The sequence below is a fragment of the Diuraphis noxia genome, unplaced genomic scaffold (genome assembly GCF_037042655.1).
Source record: "Diuraphis noxia isolate RWA-SAM2 unplaced genomic scaffold, SU_Dnox_SAM2 contig0005, whole genome shotgun sequence".
Classification (NCBI taxonomy): domain Eukaryota; kingdom Metazoa; phylum Arthropoda; class Insecta; order Hemiptera; family Aphididae; genus Diuraphis; species Diuraphis noxia.
The window spans coordinates 28,841,967-28,864,657 of record NW_028301715.1 but is presented as its reverse complement, the minus strand read 5'-3'; the positions used below and the strand labels follow the sequence as shown (position 1 = coordinate 28,864,657).

At 31.6% G+C, this 22,691-nt stretch overlaps 3 protein-coding genes across 7 annotated transcripts in view; 2 read left to right on the top strand and 1 right to left on the bottom strand.

The window, feature by feature from the left end:
- LOC107162396 (monocarboxylate transporter 10) overlaps window positions 1-22,691 on the bottom strand; it is a 359,340-nt gene that overhangs the window by 59,859 nt on the left and 276,790 nt on the right. The window lies entirely within an intron of this gene.
- Window positions 8,363-9,257, top strand: LOC149055166 (uncharacterized). The gene has a single exon (XM_089228544.1). The coding sequence runs from the start codon at window positions 8,364-8,366 to the stop codon at window positions 9,255-9,257; it is 894 nt and encodes a 297-aa protein (XP_089084670.1). The 5' UTR covers window position 8,363.
- On the top strand, window positions 17,547-22,280 carry LOC149055165 (uncharacterized). Its single transcript, XM_089228033.1, has 4 exons — window positions 17,547-17,737; window positions 18,568-18,674; window positions 20,680-21,081; window positions 21,946-22,280. Exons 2-4 carry the CDS (start codon window positions 18,636-18,638, stop codon window positions 22,048-22,050), a joined length of 546 nt encoding a protein of 181 aa, XP_089084159.1. The 5' UTR covers window positions 17,547-17,737; window positions 18,568-18,635; the 3' UTR covers window positions 22,051-22,280.

The window sequence follows — 22,691 nt, the reverse complement described above, 5'->3', positions numbered from 1 at the left end:
TGTGCGTACGTATGCGATTTATCCGTATTTTCGAATCCCTCACCCAACACCCACCCGTTGACTTTACGAGCGCCCCAGAGCCATAATATCGCGGGTCCGTTTAACTTCAACGTCGTTTTTGTGATTTATGATCACTTAGTATTTTATGCCACAAAACGTCACCACGCACAGACACACACGAACACACACAAATATTATTATGTGTGGTAATATATTATTATTATTATTATTATAATATACATTATGTCAGACATTTTTTCGGTACGATGATTCGATAAAAATCGTTTGTGCTTCGGAACTTAACGTTTTTACGATCCAATGCTCCATAATAGAAATTATTATTGTTTTTACTGCCAGAAATTATAAAATATGACGCAGGTATAAAAAAAAATATACAGTGTGTAACATTAAATTATATTTTTTGCAAGGTACCTATTGCATTTATCTATAGCCTATCATTTACGAATAATTCATAGTTCGTATAGACCTAGGAATCGACGAATTGGGTAATGATTAGTCATGATGAAAAGTAATTATTTAGTTGTCAAACCATTGATTCCTTAACAATAAATTTGAGTTTTATTAAAGTAATTAATAATTTATTATGAATTTATAATAATATGAATTATATAATTAAATACACATATATATTTCGAAAATTATAAATTATTATACTAATATTAATATTTCAGTACAATTCATACTATTCTCTTTAAATAGTTAATTTTATATCAAAATTAAAAATTACAATTCTACGACGCTCGACATTATTGTCCAACAAATTGTAGATACGATACCTATTACTTAAAAATATCAATGGAAAAAATGTATTAATTTTTTTCAGCATAAATGAGAGTAGGCATTATTAGTTTTGAATTTCAAATAAAAATCGATCAATACATTTTAAGCAGTCTAATTTTCAAAATATATCTAAGAAATTGCTTGGTGCATTAAACTCCAAAGAATATAGTAGTTATGCATTAAGAATTACAGTACCAGTTATCATAATTATATTATTATCAGTATTGATTTAAAGTACTACGTGATTAATTGTTAATAATACAAGACATGAGATCACATTTTCAAAAACTCTTTTAGGTTAAAACCAATTATAAGTGTGTAAATGTAAATAACACATCATATGGCGGCCATATAATATGTTAGGTTGACTATTTATTTTCCAATCAACCGATTTTACAATATGATCCTAGAACTATATTTCAATAACGATAAATATTATTAGTTCCTATATAATATTATTAAATCCATATTAATATGCAGGTCCATTTTAACGTTACCTATTACGTACTAATTAATATACAATAGGACGAAATCGGATTATAAAAAGTGGTTGGGGAATCGTTTTCCTGAATCTGGGACGTATCGACGGTCTCAGCTAAAAACATGTCTCGTGGTAGACGTGGTTTCGATGTGATAATATAGTCAACAAGTAATGTACATATATATATACTGGTTAACGAAGTATTTGCATTTCGAGGGTCCAATTAAACTATTGTGATAATTATTGCACCTAATAGTACCGTTTTAATTATTTACTACCAATTTTCATTGTAAATTCGATTACAAGCGTACTGTGAATTTTAATGGTATATATAATTATGTTACCACTTACCAGTAATCTGTACAATATTTAATTTTTAACACGGCTGAAATAACGTGTAGGCGCGCGTTAAAGTCCCGTTTACAACATTATGTTATTATAAATATTCCAACATGTCAGCTATGAACTGGAAAGACAAAATATAACATTTTTACTCTAGTTGAACTACTCGTATTTTTCGTACAACCCCGATCAGTATTAATTATCAAAAAATCTCAGCCAAACGTATATAAAGCACAGTGAGCAATAGAAAAGTTGTTAACGACAAAAAAACAAAAAATATATCATATTATAATAATTTATAAAATCACCCGTTATCTCATATCACCGTTTTCTGAATCTTGAATACCCCATCGCGTATTTTTAGTGAGGGGGGGGGGCTTATTAATAAAAATCCAATCCAAATGGCTAGATTTTCACCAACCATTATGTAGGTATGTTAATCTATTCTCATTGATCCACCGACGAGGTGGACTTATAAGTATCTGCTCGTGCTAATGTGCCTACGAGTCGGGTATTTGGGTGAGAAAAAAACATAATATTTAAACAGAAATACAAAACGGCCTGGATAAATATGTATCAGTTTTTTTTTGTGACGTACGACTGGCATAATAACCCGCTATCAAACGGCGCCGCCCCCGGTATCGTATATCTCCACCACCGGGATACGTAATATTATTAATATTATTATCGTGTCCCCCGAGCTGTTTACGCATGCCGTATAATATATATTTTAAACGGGTTACGATATCATTTTTGTTCTTGTGATTTTTTTACTCGTTCGTTTCATCCGCTCGTGTTCATACACCCGATGGCTCGCGCAGCTCGTTAGCGACCGACAAATAAGATAATAATTACTTGGAACGTTTTAATCTATCTGCCGGTTTTATACGCACACACACTAACGCGTATTCAAAATATATACATACGTAACGAAATCCGAAACGACCATACAGTTTTTCACTCGATGTCAAAATAATGTTTAGTCGTTTTTACCTGTATTTATCTATAACCTGTACCGAAAACACAACAGAACAGCCTCGAGCCGTCTGTAAAGACGTCAATGCGTCATGTGGGGTAAATTCTGAAGGGAGTGGTTGTAAGGTTTTAGATTATTGAATGCATCCCACCCCGAATCATATATTATGTTATATATTTGACTTACCGCTTTGAAGTCACGGATCATCGTGCTTTCTCGGCAGTATCTGTACGTCTATAATACACAATATTATATATACATCATATGGCTAGGATTTATTTTAATGCACTAAAACATTGTCAAAATTGCTTCGAAAGTCTTTATATTTACACTGTAAAAAAGTGTTCTTACAGTAAGTGAAAAAATAATATAATGGAAACCTGTAACAAGACAATAAAATATAAGGTTTATTTTTGGTCACTTGAATTATTTGGAAATATTAAATCGTTAGGTAGTATAGAAGAATGCTACATACTACTACACGTCTACACGTTCCACACTATTTCACCACGATAAATATACGCATACAACCGGCTACGTTCGATTTAAAATTAAATTGTTAAAAATGTTTTAAAAACCTAAAAAGTAGAGTTTTCAGGAAAAGCAAAATTAAAACATCACTTATAATTAATTAGGACCCCTTAAAAAAAGATTTGACTTATAAAGATGCGTTTTAGGAAAAACACTTGGGAATATATATTGACATCGCATCAAATTCTAAGCCCTAATTAATATCTTAGGGTAAATAATATGATGAAAACAAATAAAGGATGTGGGCACAATAATATTATAACGATGACCGTAATAGCAATCACATCCTTGTACAGATCTTGCCGTAGACAGCGAAGTTTTTGTGGTTTTTTTTGTGTATGCACGTACACACACACACACACACTCACACAAATTATAAATCACGAAAATCTGATACATTTACGTATAGAATGAAGGGTTTGGCGCATAGAAAGGCATATTACTATCATATTATTAAAATAGTATTATGTATTACAATATTAATAATATTATATACATTGTACGCACTACAGACTGTCGTACCGCCGCGATATTATTATGATTATTATTATTTCTGATATCGTTATTATTATATTTTGTAAAGGAACGGGAGGAGGTAAAAGAGTAAAAAAACGTATAGGTACGTATAACCTATATGAGTTATAATAATAATATGTGTATAATGTAAGTTCGGGCCAATTATTAAGAGTGCCGAGATGTAGGCTGCTGATATTTGACACCGTATTTATAATATTATATATTATTATGGGTATACGGCGCACGGAGAAACTGGTCCGTCCCGAGGGGATATTCGCTTCTGCGGTTGCTCGGCATTTCAGGTTTCTTTTCTCGTATATACAATAATATACTTGTGTATTACAAGCAGATTATATGCATATATAGAGGTATACCTACACTGTGTGTGCATCTTATACAACTGCCGCGACTATATAATATAAGTAGTGTATAATAATAATAGTCTCTGGTCGCGTTGACGAAATGTCGTGTTCTCGGCGACGCGTGTCTGGCAACTCTGGGCGACGCGATAGGGCGTAGAACGAGCTCGCGATCGACCGGTCTATATTATTATTATTTATTATAATATATACGCACGCACAAAGACAATGGGTGCAGCAACAGCAGCAGCAGCAATGCGTCCTTCGCCCGACGGCCTTAATATTATTACTATTAATAATATTATTATTATTATTGTTGTTGTTATTATTATTATTATTATGTTATAAATTATAATTATTATTGTACCTACTGCGTGTTGATTTAGAGATGTAGAACTCACCGCGGTAAAATGGTTTTCGATAAATTTATAATTGTAAACGCTGTCTTCAGCAGGCGTTGTCATTAATTTCCTTTCAATTTTTCAAATAAAGTACGATGATGCCAATTATATCTCGCTGTTATGCTTAATTACTTATCTGATCAAAACTTTTATTTTAACACATTCATCGTTTCCTATTCTCATTACCTATACGACGGCCTATACTTAACATAACATATATTTTATAATCAAGTAGCTAGTATAATAGTATGTCAGTGTATTGTTTATATTATAATATGTATACAATCGTATGCATAATAAATAAATAATAATAGTACCGAAATAAAAGTTATCAAAGAAACATTGAAACCGGACATTCGATCAAACATAAATATTATGATTTTCTTATAGGAAACTTTATTGTACAAATGAATTATTTAAGTTCGGCGTAGATATAAAATTATAAATATGATTTTAAACCAATATGACCTTAGATACCTTAGATATTATTATAATACAAATAAATAATTACACTAGTATAATATTTAAACATTAGAAAAATATTTTAAAATTAAGAAATATTATCATTTGATTTTGACAACGGTAAAACAAACGAAATTTACCGAGCTCACGTCTCTACGTGTTATTATATATTATGATATTATACTGTACCGGTGTGTGCTCAATAACGCGTTACCAACACTGGTCACCGGTTATATTTTTTTCGTTGATTTTCGCATCTATTCGTTGCCATATAACTTTAAAAAAATCACGAAAATCATACACCCCGCTGGGGACCGTCAGAAATATCCGATTCCGACGTGTAAAACGGCGGCCGACGCCCGTCGTCGTAATAAATAATATAATAACTTTGGTACATAACATGGACAGTGTAACACGTAATATTATAGCAGTTCTTCTGAGTGAGAGAAAACGAACACGACGACGTTTTTGCACTGACCGATGTTAATTAAACACGCCTTGGTGGGCCGCGAAATTAAGGCACGCACTACGACCGTCGAGTACCACACGGTTGCGGACGAAACAAAAAATAATAATAAAACCGATATTAATATTTAGGTACTATGTTTCATCTGAATCCAATTAAAATCATTACGTTCCCGAGACAATTTTTTTTATTCGCCAGACGTAGACTTGTTAAAGTTTGCGTATACACTACGATATGTATTCGATTTCTTCTTTGACATTAAAAATACACATAAGTTATCGGTTAAGTTACAAGCTTTCCCACCCCCTCTCTCTTACACTAATAATATACAATATTATGTATACAATTATACATTCGTTTTGTTTCATGTTTTTTTTTTTTATTCATATACATGCACACAGATAAGAGAAAATGTTGCAGGAGAACATAAATATACTAGTCGTGATAAAAACAACAAAAATATATTTTATTTACCAAGTTACGATCTATAAGATAAATACATATAACGGCACGTCTGAGTTGTAGTCAATACATGTTTTCGTATTATTATCATTTAAACCTTTTATCTTGAAATATGTTATTATTATTATTAAATGTATATAAGTTACTAGAAACGATCTATAAGACGATTGACGACACACGTATACATACGTACCTCTATGTTATTAATTTAATTAAATAAAAAAATCGATGTTTTTAATGTACTTTTTTGATTAATCTGAGTAGGGGGAAATAGACAGTTCAATCACACAATAGACGCTGGCCCTGCTGGCCTCTGCTGGCCCCCTGGTCTCTGCTGGCCCCCTGGTCTCTGCTGGCCCTGCTGCCCTCTGCTGGCCCCCTGGTCTCTGCTGGCCCTCTGACCTCCTGGTCTCTGCTGGCCCTCTAGCCCTCCCGGCCGCCCGGTCGCGTACGTGTACGAGATATTTATTACCGTTATCACTTATCATGTTATCAAATCCGGTCGCGTACGTGTACCAGATATTTATTTCCGTTATCACTTATCATTATTACCGTTATCATGTTATCACTTATCATGTTATCAAATATAACCGTGCAAGTATACAATTGATATATCACTGGAAAAAAAACTACAAAATAACTGGCCGGGATTCGAACCCTCGCCTCCACGTTAATACATTGACGCACTACCCCATTAAGCCACATGACCACTTACACCCTTGGCATTATTTTCACTCTATTAACTAGACGAGAAAATATATTTATTTTAATAAAATTATAATATAAGGTTTAATGTAAAATATAAAAATATATAGTATCAAATATAACATTAGGGTTAGTGTATCAGACAATTGTATACGTTAACGGACATGTAGTAACATGCAATATCCCTGCAGAGACATGCAGATGTTTCTCCCACCAAATAATATTCATTATTAATTAATACCATAAAATGTTTTCATTCGCTCTGCACCCACCCGGTTTGATACGCGCATGCGTACACAAAACCGGAATGCCCTATGTATTATAATATTTTATCGGCGCATGCGCTCAACAGTCACCTAGCCAATAAAGATATTCGTTATACATGTAATAGAAAAGTAGCCATATGTTACTTTAAAAATGAGTACTATATTATATCGAGCTAACATTATATTTATAAATATAGTTTGAAAATATGAGTAAATAAAACATAAAAATTAAAGTTTGAAAATAACACTCTTTACCGTAGTCGTCTCTTTATGTCAATGGAAATTTATTGGATGTGACCGATTTCTATGTAGGCGGCTAAGCCTGCATTGTCCTTTGGCGGCAGATACCTTTTTTGACCGTTATACCGCTTTACGTTGTCGTCTCTTTATGTCAATGGAAATTTATTGGACTTGACCTATATCTATGTAGGCGGCTAAGCCTGCATTGTCCTTTGGCGGCATATACCCTTATTCTTATATTAGAAAGTAACACTCTTTGATTTTACCGTTATAATGACCCTTCCTTTTACCGTTATACCGCTTTCTTAGTCGTCTCTTTCTGTCATTGATAATTTATTGTTTTATTGGATGTGATCGATTTCTATGGTGGTTGAGGGTAGGTGGCTATTTCAAAGGATTATCGTGACCATATATGGTCAAAGTCTCTCTCTGTTAACGCCTACCGTATTGCTTTTTGTAAACGATTCCCACCTAAAATCTCATATAGACCTTATAAATTGAAGAGGCTCTTGATTTTCCGTTTAGTCCGTGTTAAACCGTTGTTCATGTATATTTACTCTCTCTCAGTCTTTAAAATATTTTTACAAGTGTTAATTTCTTTGCGCTTTAATTTTTAAGTATTATTTGCTCCTAAAACTTTGTGTTTTTATTTTTTTCTTTCGCTATTACTTGTTAAATTAAAATATGTTTCAATGCGTGCAGTGCCCGTCGGTTTTCACCGCAAAACGTAATTTGGTCGCTCACCAAAAGAAGCATGCAGGTGTACGTTTTCCGTGCACTGCATGCCCTTCGACATTCAACGATAAGTCGCATCTTAATAGGCATCGTAAGAACATTCATGGTATGTACTAAAAATATATAGTTTTATTTTATACAATATTAATTTATTATTATTACCCCTAAGGTATCGTCAACGTTCAAGCTCACCTCAGACCATTGCCAGCTGGTATGATCACAGATCAGCCAGCTGCACCGATCATAGATCAGCCAGCACGACCAAGCGTTATACAGTTCGCGCCTCGTATTGAAGACCAAGCATATATCCAGATCGCACCTCAAATTGTTGTCACCGATATCGCGGCCGGCGGATCAAACACAGCTTTCAATGATGATATTACCGTGATGAATAAAACTCTGGACTTGGAGGATACAGGTTAGTTTTATTTTATTTATCCTTCGTAAATTAATTCATTTTTAAAAGCCGTGGTTGATTAATTACATAAAAACGTTTGCCGTTAATTTAATAATCAGTTGCAAGTTAAATTTTTTTTTAAAGAAATGTCACTCGTGCTAGATTTTTTTATTTTCATTAGATATTAATTAGGTTTTTTTTTTTTAAAGATTCATATACAACTATGACTAATGGCAAACGCGTTTCCACCGCCAACACCGTGTCGGCTGTTAAGACGAAAAAAATGCGTATGGAACTGGTTAGATCCCCGGGTCTTGTTGAAATTTCATCGTCAGGAAAACGTAAAATAGTATGGTATTTCGCGAAAAATCTGAATAATATTCAAAATTACCCTGATTTTCTCCGTTCTCTCGAACCGGCTCTATCAGACAGGCTAAAAACTCACGTGCAGGAACATCCCATAAAGTTTAGCTTGAAGCTCGAGGCTACATATAACAGACCAAACGTACCAAATTCATCAGAAAATCGAGCGTTTTTAACATCAGCCAAAGAAATTTTTATGGGCACAAAAATCGGAACAATAGTTGAAAAATCTTTTATGACATTATTAGCCGAAGAAGAGGCCTATGTTTCTCGTGGTAGCGGGTTTACGTTACAGTCCATCGATGGTTTACTACTAGCCGTTTATAAGTATACACCAATATCCGGTTCGTCATATATACAATTACCAAAATCCATCATAGATAAACGAGCAATAATAAATCCTAAAAATACAGACCAGCAGTGTTTTAAATGGGCTATATTAGCAAAACACGTTGTTGAACAGAATAAATGGCGTGTCAATGAAAATTATTTCGAGCATGAGGACAAATACATTTTTAACGGTATTTCATTTCCAACGCCGCTGTCGGATATTTCCAAGTTTGAAAAAAATAATCAGAACGTTTCAGTAAATGTTTACGGACTTGAAAAACGATTACAGCCACCGAAAAAGTATCCTTCATATGAGGTTTTCCCACTCAAAGTCGTAGACGATGAAAAACGGGATCACTTTGATTTATTATTAGTGACGGATGGTGATACTAGACAGAAAGAGACGACTAAGAAAGCGGTATAACGGTAAAAGGAAGGGTCATTATAACGGTAAAATCAAAGAGTGTTACTTTCCAATATAAGAATAAGGGTATATGCCGCCAAAGGACAATGCAGGCTTAGCCGCCTACATAGATATAGGTCAAGTCCAATAAATTTCCATTGACATAAAGAGACGACAACGTAAAGCGGTATAACGGTCAAAAAAGGTATCTGCCGCCAAAGGACAATGCAGGCTTAGCCGCCTACATAGAAATCGGTCACATCCAATAAATTTCCATTGACATAAAGAGACGACTACGGTAAAGAGTGTTATTTTCAAACTTTAATTTTTATGTTTTATTTACTCATATTTTCAAACTATATTTATAAATATAATGTTAGCTCGATATATAGTACTCATTTTTAAAGTAACATATGGCTACTTTTCTATTACATGTATAACGAATATCTTTATTGGCTAGGTGACTGTTGAGCGCATGCGCCGATAAAATATTATAATACATAGGGCATTCCGGTTTTGTGTACGCATGCGCGTATCAAACCGGGTGGGTGCAGAGCGAATGAAAACATTTTATGGTATTAATTAATAATGAATATTATTTGGTGGGAGAAACATCTGCATGTCTCTGCAGGGATATTGCATGTTACTACATGTCCGTTAACGTATACAATTGTCTGATACACTAACCCTAATGTTATATTTGATACTATATATTTTTATATTTTACATTAAACCTTATATTATAATTTTATTAAAATAAATATATTTTCTCGTCTAGTTAATAGAGTGAAAATAATGCCAAGGGTGTAAGTGGTCATGTGGCCTAATGGGGTAGTGCGTCAATGTATTAACGTGGAGGCGAGGGTTCGAATCCCGGCCAGTTATTTTGTAGTTTTTTTTCCAGTGATATATCAATTGTATACTTGCACGGTTATATTTGATAACATGATAAGTGATAACATGATAACGGTAATAATGATAAGTGATAACGGAAATAAATATCTCGTACACGTACGCGACCGGATTTGATAACATGATAAGTGATAACGGTAATAAATATCTCGTACACGTACGCGACCGGGCGGCCGGGAGGGCTAGAGGGCCAGCAGAGACCAGGAGGTCAGAGGGCCAGGAGAGACCAGGGGGCCAGCAGAGACCAGGGGGCCAGCAGAGGCCAGCAGGGCCAGCGTCTATTGTGTGATTGAACTGTCTATTTCCCCCTACTCACCAGTAATACAAATAGCTTCAAAAATCGTGGTGTATGCCCGTAAGTGGGGCAAATTCTATTGATATTAAAAAATAATGAAATCTCTAAGCATAACAATAGGCCGCAGTTTGACTACATTTACATATCATAATATTGAATATCTGTTAGTAAATAATAATTATAAAAATTAAATATAAATATAAAATTATGAGTTATCTTTACACGAACAATTATTACAATGATATTTAAGAATTAAAATTGCATAACCTAACTTACTTTTTCTGAGATTAGTTAAATTTATTATACTAGCCTTAAATATTATAATAAATTATTAATTATTATAATGAGTAAAGCACCTCATTGTTTTTTTGTGCATGATAATAATAAATTATTACATACTGTCAACAACAAAAACATAATGCATTAATTATTATTCAGTTTCTGAAAAAAAAAAACAAAAACAAAAACTAATAGCTGATAAAGTGGAATGTGGATGCAGTGGCCGCGGCCACGGTAACTCGATGATACGGCTTGCGTGAATCTGGCGAGTGCGGCAAAAAACTAGATGGCTTGTATTTGTATTTTGCCGTGTATCGGACGCACCGCACTTCGACGGAACAGCACGGTCAGAAAAAGAATTCGTTCGCACGCACCACATTCGCCGGATTCACGTGGGACACACGGCGTTATCGGGATAATAATTTAGACTGCCGAAATCTAGGTGGCTCAATTCTCATCGCCGGCGACGATTAGTGGCAGTGTTTGGTGATCGCGCACGCATAACAAATATGGGCAATTAACGGTGATTGTGTGACACGGGCAATGCAGTCGAACAACTGATATTATTTTGCGACATGACAATGACACCACAAATTAGCGACGACGATTTTACCACAAAATAATATATAGATAGTTTGCGGAGGGGGATGGCCAAACCCTCAAACATTCGCCCCATCCAATCTTTCCAAAACATTGCCCTACGTACTTTAACTGGTGCTCCATGGTACATGACAAACCTTTCACTTCACATTTTCACAACGACCTCAAAGTAACTATAAATGTCAATGACTACGCCAAAATTCACTACCACCGTTTTCACTCCCAACTCAACTCCAGTACTAATCCTCTCATTAAAGATATGGATTCACTACATACCCCAGGCAACCCCCCTCGCAGGCTCAAACGAAATTGGAATCGAGATCTCCTTAAGTGATCTAAATCCAACTATAAGTTCTTAGGTGTTACCAATGGGTGACTTCCTTAAAAGTGTTGTTTAAAAAAAAAAAAATATGTATATATTCTATATAAAAATTACTAAATGTGCTTGTTGTACAGATTGTTTTTGAAAAAAAAAAAAAAAAGATAGTTTGCGGTAGGTACCTACATTAACATTCCGCGGATTGTCCGCAACGATAGTTTTGACGATAATATTTTGTGACAGTCCAACTCCACATTTCTCCACCTCACCTTCGCTCAATGCAAGTTCCGAATTGGCCCAGCTCAATCCTTTAGCGATGTATTTTTAATTATATATTTTGTCCTTACACTATAACATCAACAATAATAACAACTGCGCCATTATTGTTAAACATGAACAGTATTACTTTTAAACAATATATTTTTTTCTCTAATTACTTATAGTTTCGGGGGTTTTAATCCTATTAACTAAACTATATATATATAATGTTTGGTTTTATTATACATTTTGAATAATTATTACTTTCTCAAATAGTCAAATCCTTAATCGCTAGTTAACGGTGCTGGATTATTATACAAAATATCATATACATAAACAAATCCGACATAAGTAAAATGGGTGCTATATAAACATAATATAATTATGAAGTTATAGAATACCATATTGTTTCTAGCGTGATGTACAGCTAAAATCGTGCAGACACTCTATCATGTCGTCCATAATTATTTAACGCGTAACTGTCAAAATCCACGTGTTTCAATAATGGCCGAATTTTTTGAAAAATATATCTTTATAACATTATGTGTTGCTTCATTTTTAAATTTAAGGAATATTCATCAAATTAGTGTTCGGTTTCAGCGGTCAAATGGTTATCAACTATAACTGTAATGATAGGTAATGTTAAAAATATGAACGGTCACAATGCCCAATCTCTAACCATCATATGTCCTAAAAATGTATACAAAGTTAATGTTATAAAATACGGAAACACAACAAAATATATTATTATGTACGGTGCTGGTAATGTGTAAAGGCTATTTTACTGCAACAAAATTATAAACATCCAAATATCCAGTTGAACACTTGGGTGCCTGATTGCATTATAATACATAATATTATAGGTGCCTTCCTGTTATACGGCCCATATACGTGCTCTCGTCCCTAAATGTTGGGTTTCAATACAAAAATCCACGTCGTTATGATATGACGTGTGTGTGTATCGGCAAAAAGCGAAGTCGTATAAATGTGGCCTCTGATGGTGCAAGCATTGGCAGCGGGTCGCAGCGTGAAACTCACCGGATCCGAAAGGTCCCCCCCTCACTCGGTGCGGACCCATTTTGGGTGCGGTTGATGGGGTGGCGGTAGGTACGCAAGTACAACGCTGAACCCCCGTCCACCCTTATCCGCGTAATTAATTTAAACGTTAAGACCGGGCGACCGGCCAGCGGCCACGATGATTTGCGATATTTCCCGGTTGGACGACGGTCCGGGCAAAGGGCACATATTATTATTATATAGATCCTTTTCGATATATTGAAAATTATTTTCTGGTTCTGCACGCGTGTTCCGTACTAATAATATTGTATATATATATACATTTATTTTTTAAAATACACACACACACATACCCCGCGCGCACTCACAACTGCGCTAAACCAACGAGATTATAGCCAAAGTAACCTGGTGTAATGGCTGAAGAAAATATTTACTATCTATGAGTGTATAATATGCGTGCCTCCAATATATACGTATACATGTATAATAAGAGTTTGAATATAAACGAAAAATAAGTCAAACGTTGTAGAGAGTAATAAAAATAGTAATAATAATGACATATATACTCCCCCTATTATAATATAGTATAATATAATATACACAGTTATGTATATACCTAATGGGGGGTAATAATAAAAATTATAATATTATAACTTTGAAATCACACCTCCACGCCCTAAACGTCGTCTTCGATTTTTTTTATATTATATATTATAATATAAGTAACGGCAGTAACGCTAAAATATCTCAGAACGATTATTATATCAAATCACCTCCGGGCGTGATATTATTATTTACTCGTTTATTCGATAGATTTAATTGTTATTGCATGTACTGCTATGCGATGCGATTATTGGAAATTGTTTTATAATTGTAGACTTTGAAAATCGAACAACAACAAAATAACATTAAATCTCTAAACAAAATAACACTACTCTAGAATTATCTGATTATGATGCTATTTTTTTATAACGATAAATTTATGAATATAATTATCACATATAATAGGTAACGAATAGAATCTTTGAAACGAGTACGCGCAAAACATAATATTAGATAGAGATATTATAAAAATATTAGTCAAATAGGCGGCTTATAAATACAGTATAATATTAACATATATGATGTAATAGTTACCATCAAAGCTATAAATATATTATTTTTTTTTTAAATTTAAAATCATGTTTTATGATAGTAAGATTTTTTATTTTAGTTAAATTAAATTATAGATTTTGTTCTGACAATGCGTATATATAATACACAGTTTCGTCCAAACGGGAAGACTATTATGTGTACGCATTATACACAATATGTTATTTTAATGTTCTTTAAGGTTAACACAATACAATAGTAATAAGGTTTTTTTGGAAAAGAATTTCCGAAAGAGTATGGTATAATATGGCTGCATCCGAATTGCGTGCGGAAAAAAAGAACTATGTTTGACAACAACCGAATTGCGTGCGCGGTTTCTTCATGACAGAGCTGAATTGCGTGCGCATATTTTATTTAAAGACAACCGGTATCGTAATATCTGTATCTGATATGATAGCTATACTCGTATATGGGTATTATCATATGGTATTATGTACTATGCAGGGAATGGGATTTTTCGGCAATAAGATATAAGCTGATAATTTGATAAATAATATTAAACGATCTATATTCTATATGCATCAATTTCAAAATAAAATGTTAACTCGTTTGGAATTTATTGAAATTTTTTGCTACTCATATAAAATATTTCAATATAATCGTTTTTACGAGATACCTAATAATTTTATTGTATTATCACTTGAATTAATATTGTTTTAATAATTTGTATTCGAAGAATAAATGTATTCTTTAATTATTTAGTGTTATATTTTATATATAGTATATTTTGAACTGAAAGTGATAGTAACGTTTTAGATTTATTACACTTTAAATTAATTATTAAAATAATGAAATAAACAAAACCTAATAAATATAATATCATAAATTATTATTCGTGCTATTGCAAGCTTACATTATAACATATAATATTATAAATATAAATGTATATTTTTTTTTTTTCAAAAAATATCCACTTAAATTGTATAGTAATGTCTTATGTGAAATGCACTAATGTTTTATAAAAACATTTCACACTTTACGATAGTATCTTTACAAATGTATTTTATTGGAATCGGTGTAGTTGTTTATTTGCCAGCCGTGTAATATACTCCGAGAGAAATGCACACGCGAGTGCCTATATAACTTGGTCGAAAATATTTTATAATCGTACAATAAAAGTTTTACTAACTTATTGTGTACAAACGTTTTTATAATCCATTTAATGTATAACCGGTACATATTTTTATATTACTTATAAAATACTATCCAATCCGCTGGTAAATTAGCGACGGTTAAAACTAAAAGTATTGTATTATTATATTAGTAGAAAACATTATAATGTAATGGAACAGATAAACCACATCGTAATTTCCATATAATCAGATTACTCGATTTCAGTGTTTTGACTCGAATAAAGGAGATAGATAAATGGATTGCATGAGAACAAAAAATGTGTTAAAATATCAAATCTCCTGGCCCAACTTAACTTTGCCGATAATTAATTTATTAAGAAAAAAAAAATAGAGACAAACCGTCAAATACGCTGTTCGCGCGAAGAAGTCATTAACTTATTACTTTTTACGTCGATTTAATCAGCAAATTGCTCCAAACGAATTGACGTTGCTCCTTCATGAGGATAATCCATTACTTCGGCTAATATTCAGCTTTTAAATTATACCCCGTAAGCACAGACGTGTTATTAAACTATTTAAAAAATTAAACAAATTAAAAAATAAATGCATCGAAATGCTTAATAACAATATTAATACTGTTGAAAATCGTATAACCGGAAAATAAAATATACAGCTTAATAATAAAGTAAGATTGCGATAGAAATTATTTTAAAAGTACAGTGGCTATGGAGATATGACGGAGTTAATAGCCTGAAAATAAATTTAAATATGTTTAATGTAATAATCATGCAGCACTTAGATTAAATGTTCAAGTTTTCAAAAGTATAGCTTTACTGGCTAGATGAAAAAAAATATTAATAGAATTTGTATAATAAATTATAAAAATCAATTCCAGACTAGTAACGAAAAGTCAGGATCATGTTTGTGTTAATAATCTTTGATTCGTTATTAGTTAATAAAGCGTAGGTACCTAATCAATTATCATATTAAACCGCCCGTCAGATTCACTATATCGATGAGATATAAAATACGTTTTTAAGTAAAATTCTTTTGAAAATACAATAATTTGAGTCCATATATGATATCGTTTATTACGATATAATTATATATAATATATAAAATTATTTTAATTTAATTAAAAGCGCTTTGAAAATAATAACAATGGTTATACGTTCAAGTTTTAGAGTCGTGTGTTATATTATACTATTATATTACATGGGCAGGAAGCACGTATTTGTGCAAAAACGTACACGCACTCAAATTGTCATTATTTTTAAATTAAAAACCCAAAGGAAAGAAAAATGTTAAAGTTTAAATCAATGACCTTTTAGTGGAGTGGGCTGTCCACTTTCTCAGAACAACGAATCTATATAATACTATTAAAAATATATTATATTTAATTTGACAATTAGTTTGGACAATTAATTGATTTTAATACATCAATGTTGCCTAATAACTCTGTAATTGTATTGATCTGATAAAATTGCAAAACATGACTATTTTATCAAAGAATATTTATGCCCACTCATACTGTATATAATATTATGTACCATTTGATTAAACGTTGGTATTGATTTGAACTTTTTGTCATTTAAAAATTATACGTGTGTTACCTTTGTATTCGAAATGTTCATCAAATTATTTAATATAAAAACTTTGTTTTTAGTCGTGGTATGAAATAGTCGTTCATGTTTAGACCTCCTCATCGTTTTAGACAAATCATTGTCTCACCACTGATTTATGTCAAGGGCGTTGATAATAGTTTAAATCTGCCGATATATATTAAGGGGCGGGTGAAGTGAAGTGTACGAAACACATGATTGAGTACCGATTTTCTGCATCAAACCACTGCAATATTTCGACGTCGGTATAATTTTTTCTTCGTATTTTTAAACTTTTTAACAACATTCTTCGAGTATAACAAAGACATATAGAGCCGAGTTCGGAATATAAATTACATTTTATTTTGTAATTCGGTTGTTCTCGTTTCGTGTAAATCGCGTTCGACCATTATAGATTCAAAACAACAACACGTACAATATACATACTACAATGACAATTGTGCAGATATAACACTTACACGAGCTCTCGTTCCGTTCGTCTGTATATAATATTGTGTAAAATTATGTGGGCATAAGCTTATTGTGGTTTTGTGGTAAATATGCGCGCGCGTGGATTACCGTACTTAACTAACTTCTATTGCTAAACCTATTATGCTGTTCTCTTGAGTACAACAAAGTAAACCGACAGTGAAAAACTAAAATATGGAGAAAACAAAAATTGTTAAAATATAATAATACCATAGAAATTGTTTACCGAAAAACCCACAGTCGAACGCCGTATAAAAAGAGTGAGTGAAGCAGTCTGCCGCATATTGTATTGTACAACTAGGCTGTTGAGATAAAAACGAAACAATTATGTTTTTGATTTCGTACGTCCTGTACACGGTGTCAACCAAATAGACAATGATGACCACGTTTTGTGTCAGCGCATACGAAATAGGTCCTAAGTATTGGTTGTTAATCATATAGGTATACCTACTATTATACATTGGTTGGGTCTGGGACTACTCTAGTCACGCCCTGGATCTTTACAGGTAGTAATTATATTAATTATTTTTTATTTTTATTTTGTTGTGGATTTATCAGATTTAAGTAGCTATTCAAGCCAACGACGGTGTGGTTAAAATTATTCTTTTTTTTTTTGGTTTTTTGCAATAAAAGTATAAACTATAGAGTCTTATAAATTATGTTATAATACCAACATGGAAATAATACCAAGAATTTATGTCATTTACATTTTACCAACACAACAGTGATTTTTTAACAATATTTTATTTTTATCAGATGCATCTATTTTCATTCCGTAAATTTACTATTACAGTTCAAATTTCGATGGGTACGAAATTATCAATGTTTGGAATTTATCTCATTGCTATCGAATACGTATTAAGTCATCATAAAGCCGATTGAAATATCATATCGTCTAAAATATTAAACAACATAACTTTTGTGGAGTTTTGATCATAATAAATATCAAGTACCTATAATATGGTACATAATTAACTTATAAATATTTAATATTACCATGATCTTAATTATTTTATTTTTATAGCATTATAAGAAGTAAATATTATACAATGGAACTTCGATAAGTCAAAAACCTTAACTTTGCAGTGTGCTTGTTATCACATTTTAAGAGCTCAATTGCGTTTTATAGTTTTCTTAATCATGTCTAATTAAAATTAATACACACTTTAATAATATAGTAAAAATGGATAAGTAATAGTAAAATATAGATTCCGACGTATTACAGTACTTCTCGAAGTCAATTTTTTTTCTGTAAATTATTTAATCTATGGCTCTATTGATGTTCCATCAATCATCATATATGTTTTATTATATTGATTATTATTTTATACTGTAGAAAACAAACGTGCACAATTATCACACTACTCCACTATTAATGAAGATATCTCGTCAAATTCAGATGATATGGCCGATCTAGAATATATCCCTAGCAGTTCTGATAACGTAAGTAGTATGTAAGTAATTATGCCAATGGGGCGTGTTATTGATCCATCATTTAGTTATTGGATTAGAATCGTTTTGGATAAATAATACATTTATATTAACAACAAAACTGTAGTATAAGCATTAAACATTGAATCGTATAGATAGGTATATGGAATATGTCAAAAGTCAAAGTATATTATTACCGATATTATTTGTTTAATTTGAAACAAAAAACTATTGTGATAAAATATTATTGAAAAACATTGAATCATGATAAATGTTATTAACTATAGTTTACTAGTGAGTTAGCTGAAAATCGAAATTTTAATTCGAAAGTTCACACAAGAAATAATAATTGGGATGGTTGACAATTCCAAGATTAAAACAGTAGAACGAACTAGGCCAAGCTGCGTATCGCATACCTAGGAAAATGAATTTGTTGGTAGGGTCAAAGTAAAATTGTCCAATGGTTTTTAAAAGCGTTAGGAAAAAAAAATCATAAAATTAAGGAAAAATTGACATTTTAACGTAAAATTGGTTTTCCAAAAAATCATGCTTTTTAGTATGACTACAAAAATTTTAAAATAAATATATACAATTTTCACTAAATTTCTATCAATGCATCATACAACTTTCAAAACATTGAGACTCTTTTTGCGCTGTTTAAAGCCACAAGAAAATTTTGAGTTTTATTAATATTTTTAAAATTTGTATCGATAAAAAATATTTTGCTTTGTCAAAAAACTTGAAAAATAAATACAACGTTCCCCATAAATTGTTGTTGATGAAAATTGAGCATACACCCACAATGTTTTTTATGAGTTCCCTGCAGAAGTCAAAATTTTCACAAAATTGTTTCGAGTTAAAAATGAAAATTGATGATTTGAAATGTTTACACGAAATCCCCTTTAAATTTTTCTATATTTACTGACTTAAAAAAATATACCAGGAAGTCAAATTAAATTTTTTACGACCGTTTGATGTTAGACATTTAATATTCACATGTAAATTAGCAAATTCTCATAAAACAATTTTCTTATTTCGTTATTGTTCAAAATCTAATAACCGTAGGTACTTATAGTTTTTATCAAATTTTTAATTCATTATTTTACATACTTGATAAAATTTTCAAAATATTTGGACTCATTGTAAGTTCTTATATAATGACATTTTCAATTTTTTAGTTTTTTGTTCAATTGATGTCAAGACAATTGTATTGGTTGGATCAAAAAGCTTGGATATTTAATATAAGGATTAATAACACTTGATAAATATTAAAGATCATAATATGCACGGTGCTATTTTTTTTTTTTTTTTTTTTTAAAGAAATTTACAATCTATACCTTAGGCACAATGAGTAAATGTGAGACAGAATATATATATAAGGTATCAAAACAATTAATATTAATATAAAAACAGTTTACAATAAATTATATAGTACCTACATGTTACGTTTGATGAGAGCAGCCACCCATTAATGACACTCTTCCGATTTTTTTTTTCTTTTGATATTTTAAACTAAATTATACAAATTTGGAAAATTCAGTCGGACGACTACGAATAGTACGAATCAATATTACCGAGTCAGTTAATAGCAAAAAAAAAATAAATAATAATAATAATATGTAATAATATAATGTTATAGTATTGTAACGATTAACGAGATAAAATTTTGCACGTGTTCTGTATTATATATATTTTATATTTTTATCACAGAATCGTTATCGTGTTAGCTGATAATTATAATGGATTTTTGGCAAAATATAATACTAATTTATAATAAAAATTAAATGAATGATAATATACATCAGTATATATATTATATATATTGACTAAAAAGATAATGAAACCCGTTCAAATGTATGTAGAAGTTCTAAACTTCGAATTCTATAATATTTTATTTCGTTCTGTTTGATTTTTATTTTATTTTAGCTTTTTACTAACCACAGTGATAACTTATAACAGTAGTAACTGCTTCTAATTTGCTTGTTTAATTCATTTTTTAAGACTTATATTCAATTAGATATACTCGTCGACATCGAATGACAACGAAGACAACAACAAAGACATATCAGAAAACGAAGCTAAAGCCGAAGACGAAGCTGAAACCGAAGACGAAGCTGAAGCCGATGACGATGACGAAGACGAAGCTGAAGTCGATGACGAAACTGAAATCATATACGAATCTGAAGTCGATGACGAGGACGAAGGTGACTATGGTCACAATGACGATAGCTACGTTGAGGAAATAAACAGTGGCAGCAATGAAAGTAGCAGCAGCGACAGTGGCAGTGACAACAGTGACAGTGGCAGCTACGACAGTGGAAGCAGCGACGATGAAGACGTCGTGGTCAATGGTTCAATGATTTCTAAACTACCAACGGCAGAGGAGATACGTGAATCGGTTGGACCTTATCACAGAGTGGTGCGTATTATATTTAACAATAACACTATTTTTTATCATCGATATTAATATCATATCACATATATTATTTAGGTATACTTTATTGTCTATTTGTCTATTTAAATGTTATTTCAATATTTGCAAGGTGTTTATGTGTGTTATGTGGGTAGGACTAGGTTGGGTAGGATATGATTATTAACAACTTGAAAAAATTATTTAGGGGAAATGACGTAAATGCGATTATCATGAATTCTTAATCTGACAGTTAAGTTTTTCCATTAAATACTGCAATAAATATATTATATCGTTAACAGTTTAAGAAGTATCGCGATTCGGAGGAATGTGAATAATAAAGTTAATTTATTTAATGAATACAGAGACACAGACCACACTGTTGGACATATATAATACACAATAAATAAATAATATATATATATTAACATTTACATAATAATATTTAGTATACATTTTCTTAAACTATAACATAGCAATTGTGTGTTAAATATAAATTCATATCAAACCTATAAATTCAAGAAAAAGCCGTATTTGAGGGGGAATTCAGTGGCTTCAGACACCCAAACTGTCATTAATATTTTACAAATGTTTACCAAGCCACTAAAAAAATATTATAATAGTGCTAACAAGGCTTTAACTTGGGAGGGAAGGGGTCCAGGGGACCGGACTCCCCCGGAAATGTCTAAAAATAGAAAGAGTTATATTTTGAACATAAAAACGATAAGACGTGACTAGTACCTACATTAAAAAATGTTGGACCTCCTTTTTCGGTTACAGTCTTGTTAAAGTATATTCATATAATATGTAGTAAAGTGGTTTATTTCTAATGATTGTATTTGCATGTTATTATAATTTATTTTTATTTTTTAGCCACTCGTGAGATGGACCAAATGCTTGAGATGCTCTAATGTGATGCTGCTATATTCGAGTTACAATTACAATAAATGTCTCACCTGCCTACCACAATTGAATTAAGAGTTTGATTATTATTATTGCACTGCACTGCCATCAATTAATGTATTATAAATTAGAATTGATATCCATTTATGTGTATTAAAATTGTTATATCATTATTATCATGTCATCAGTTATGACATATGTTATTAATTATTATTAAAATTTTGTAATATATAATATTATTGGTGCCTTCCATTTATGTTTATCATAACTGTAGTGTGAATAAACTGGAATTATTTCCGTCAACACACTAGTCAGATTAATATTAGAAATCGACGTACTTCGGTCCATTAAGTTAACTGTTATAATATTATCATTGATAAATTGATTTTTGTTTTTTAATTAAACAAAATGTTTCCAGATAATTATTAATGAAGTGATTTTTTTACAACATAACAATTTTGGCAAAATCGTCGGTTTGCCACTCATCTGTATCAACATGCATATTGAGTTCTTCTTTTATGGTGTAAGCAAGTATGATATAATTATGATTTTAGAAGAACGTACCATAGCATATATACTCGTATATTTGCAATTAGTTCATTGGCACGAGTTTTCGAGAAATAAAGTATCCACCTAATTAAATATTTTTAAGTAAACCATAATTAGCCTTATGAAACAATTAATAATAAATATATATTTAGGTTGTATGAATGAGA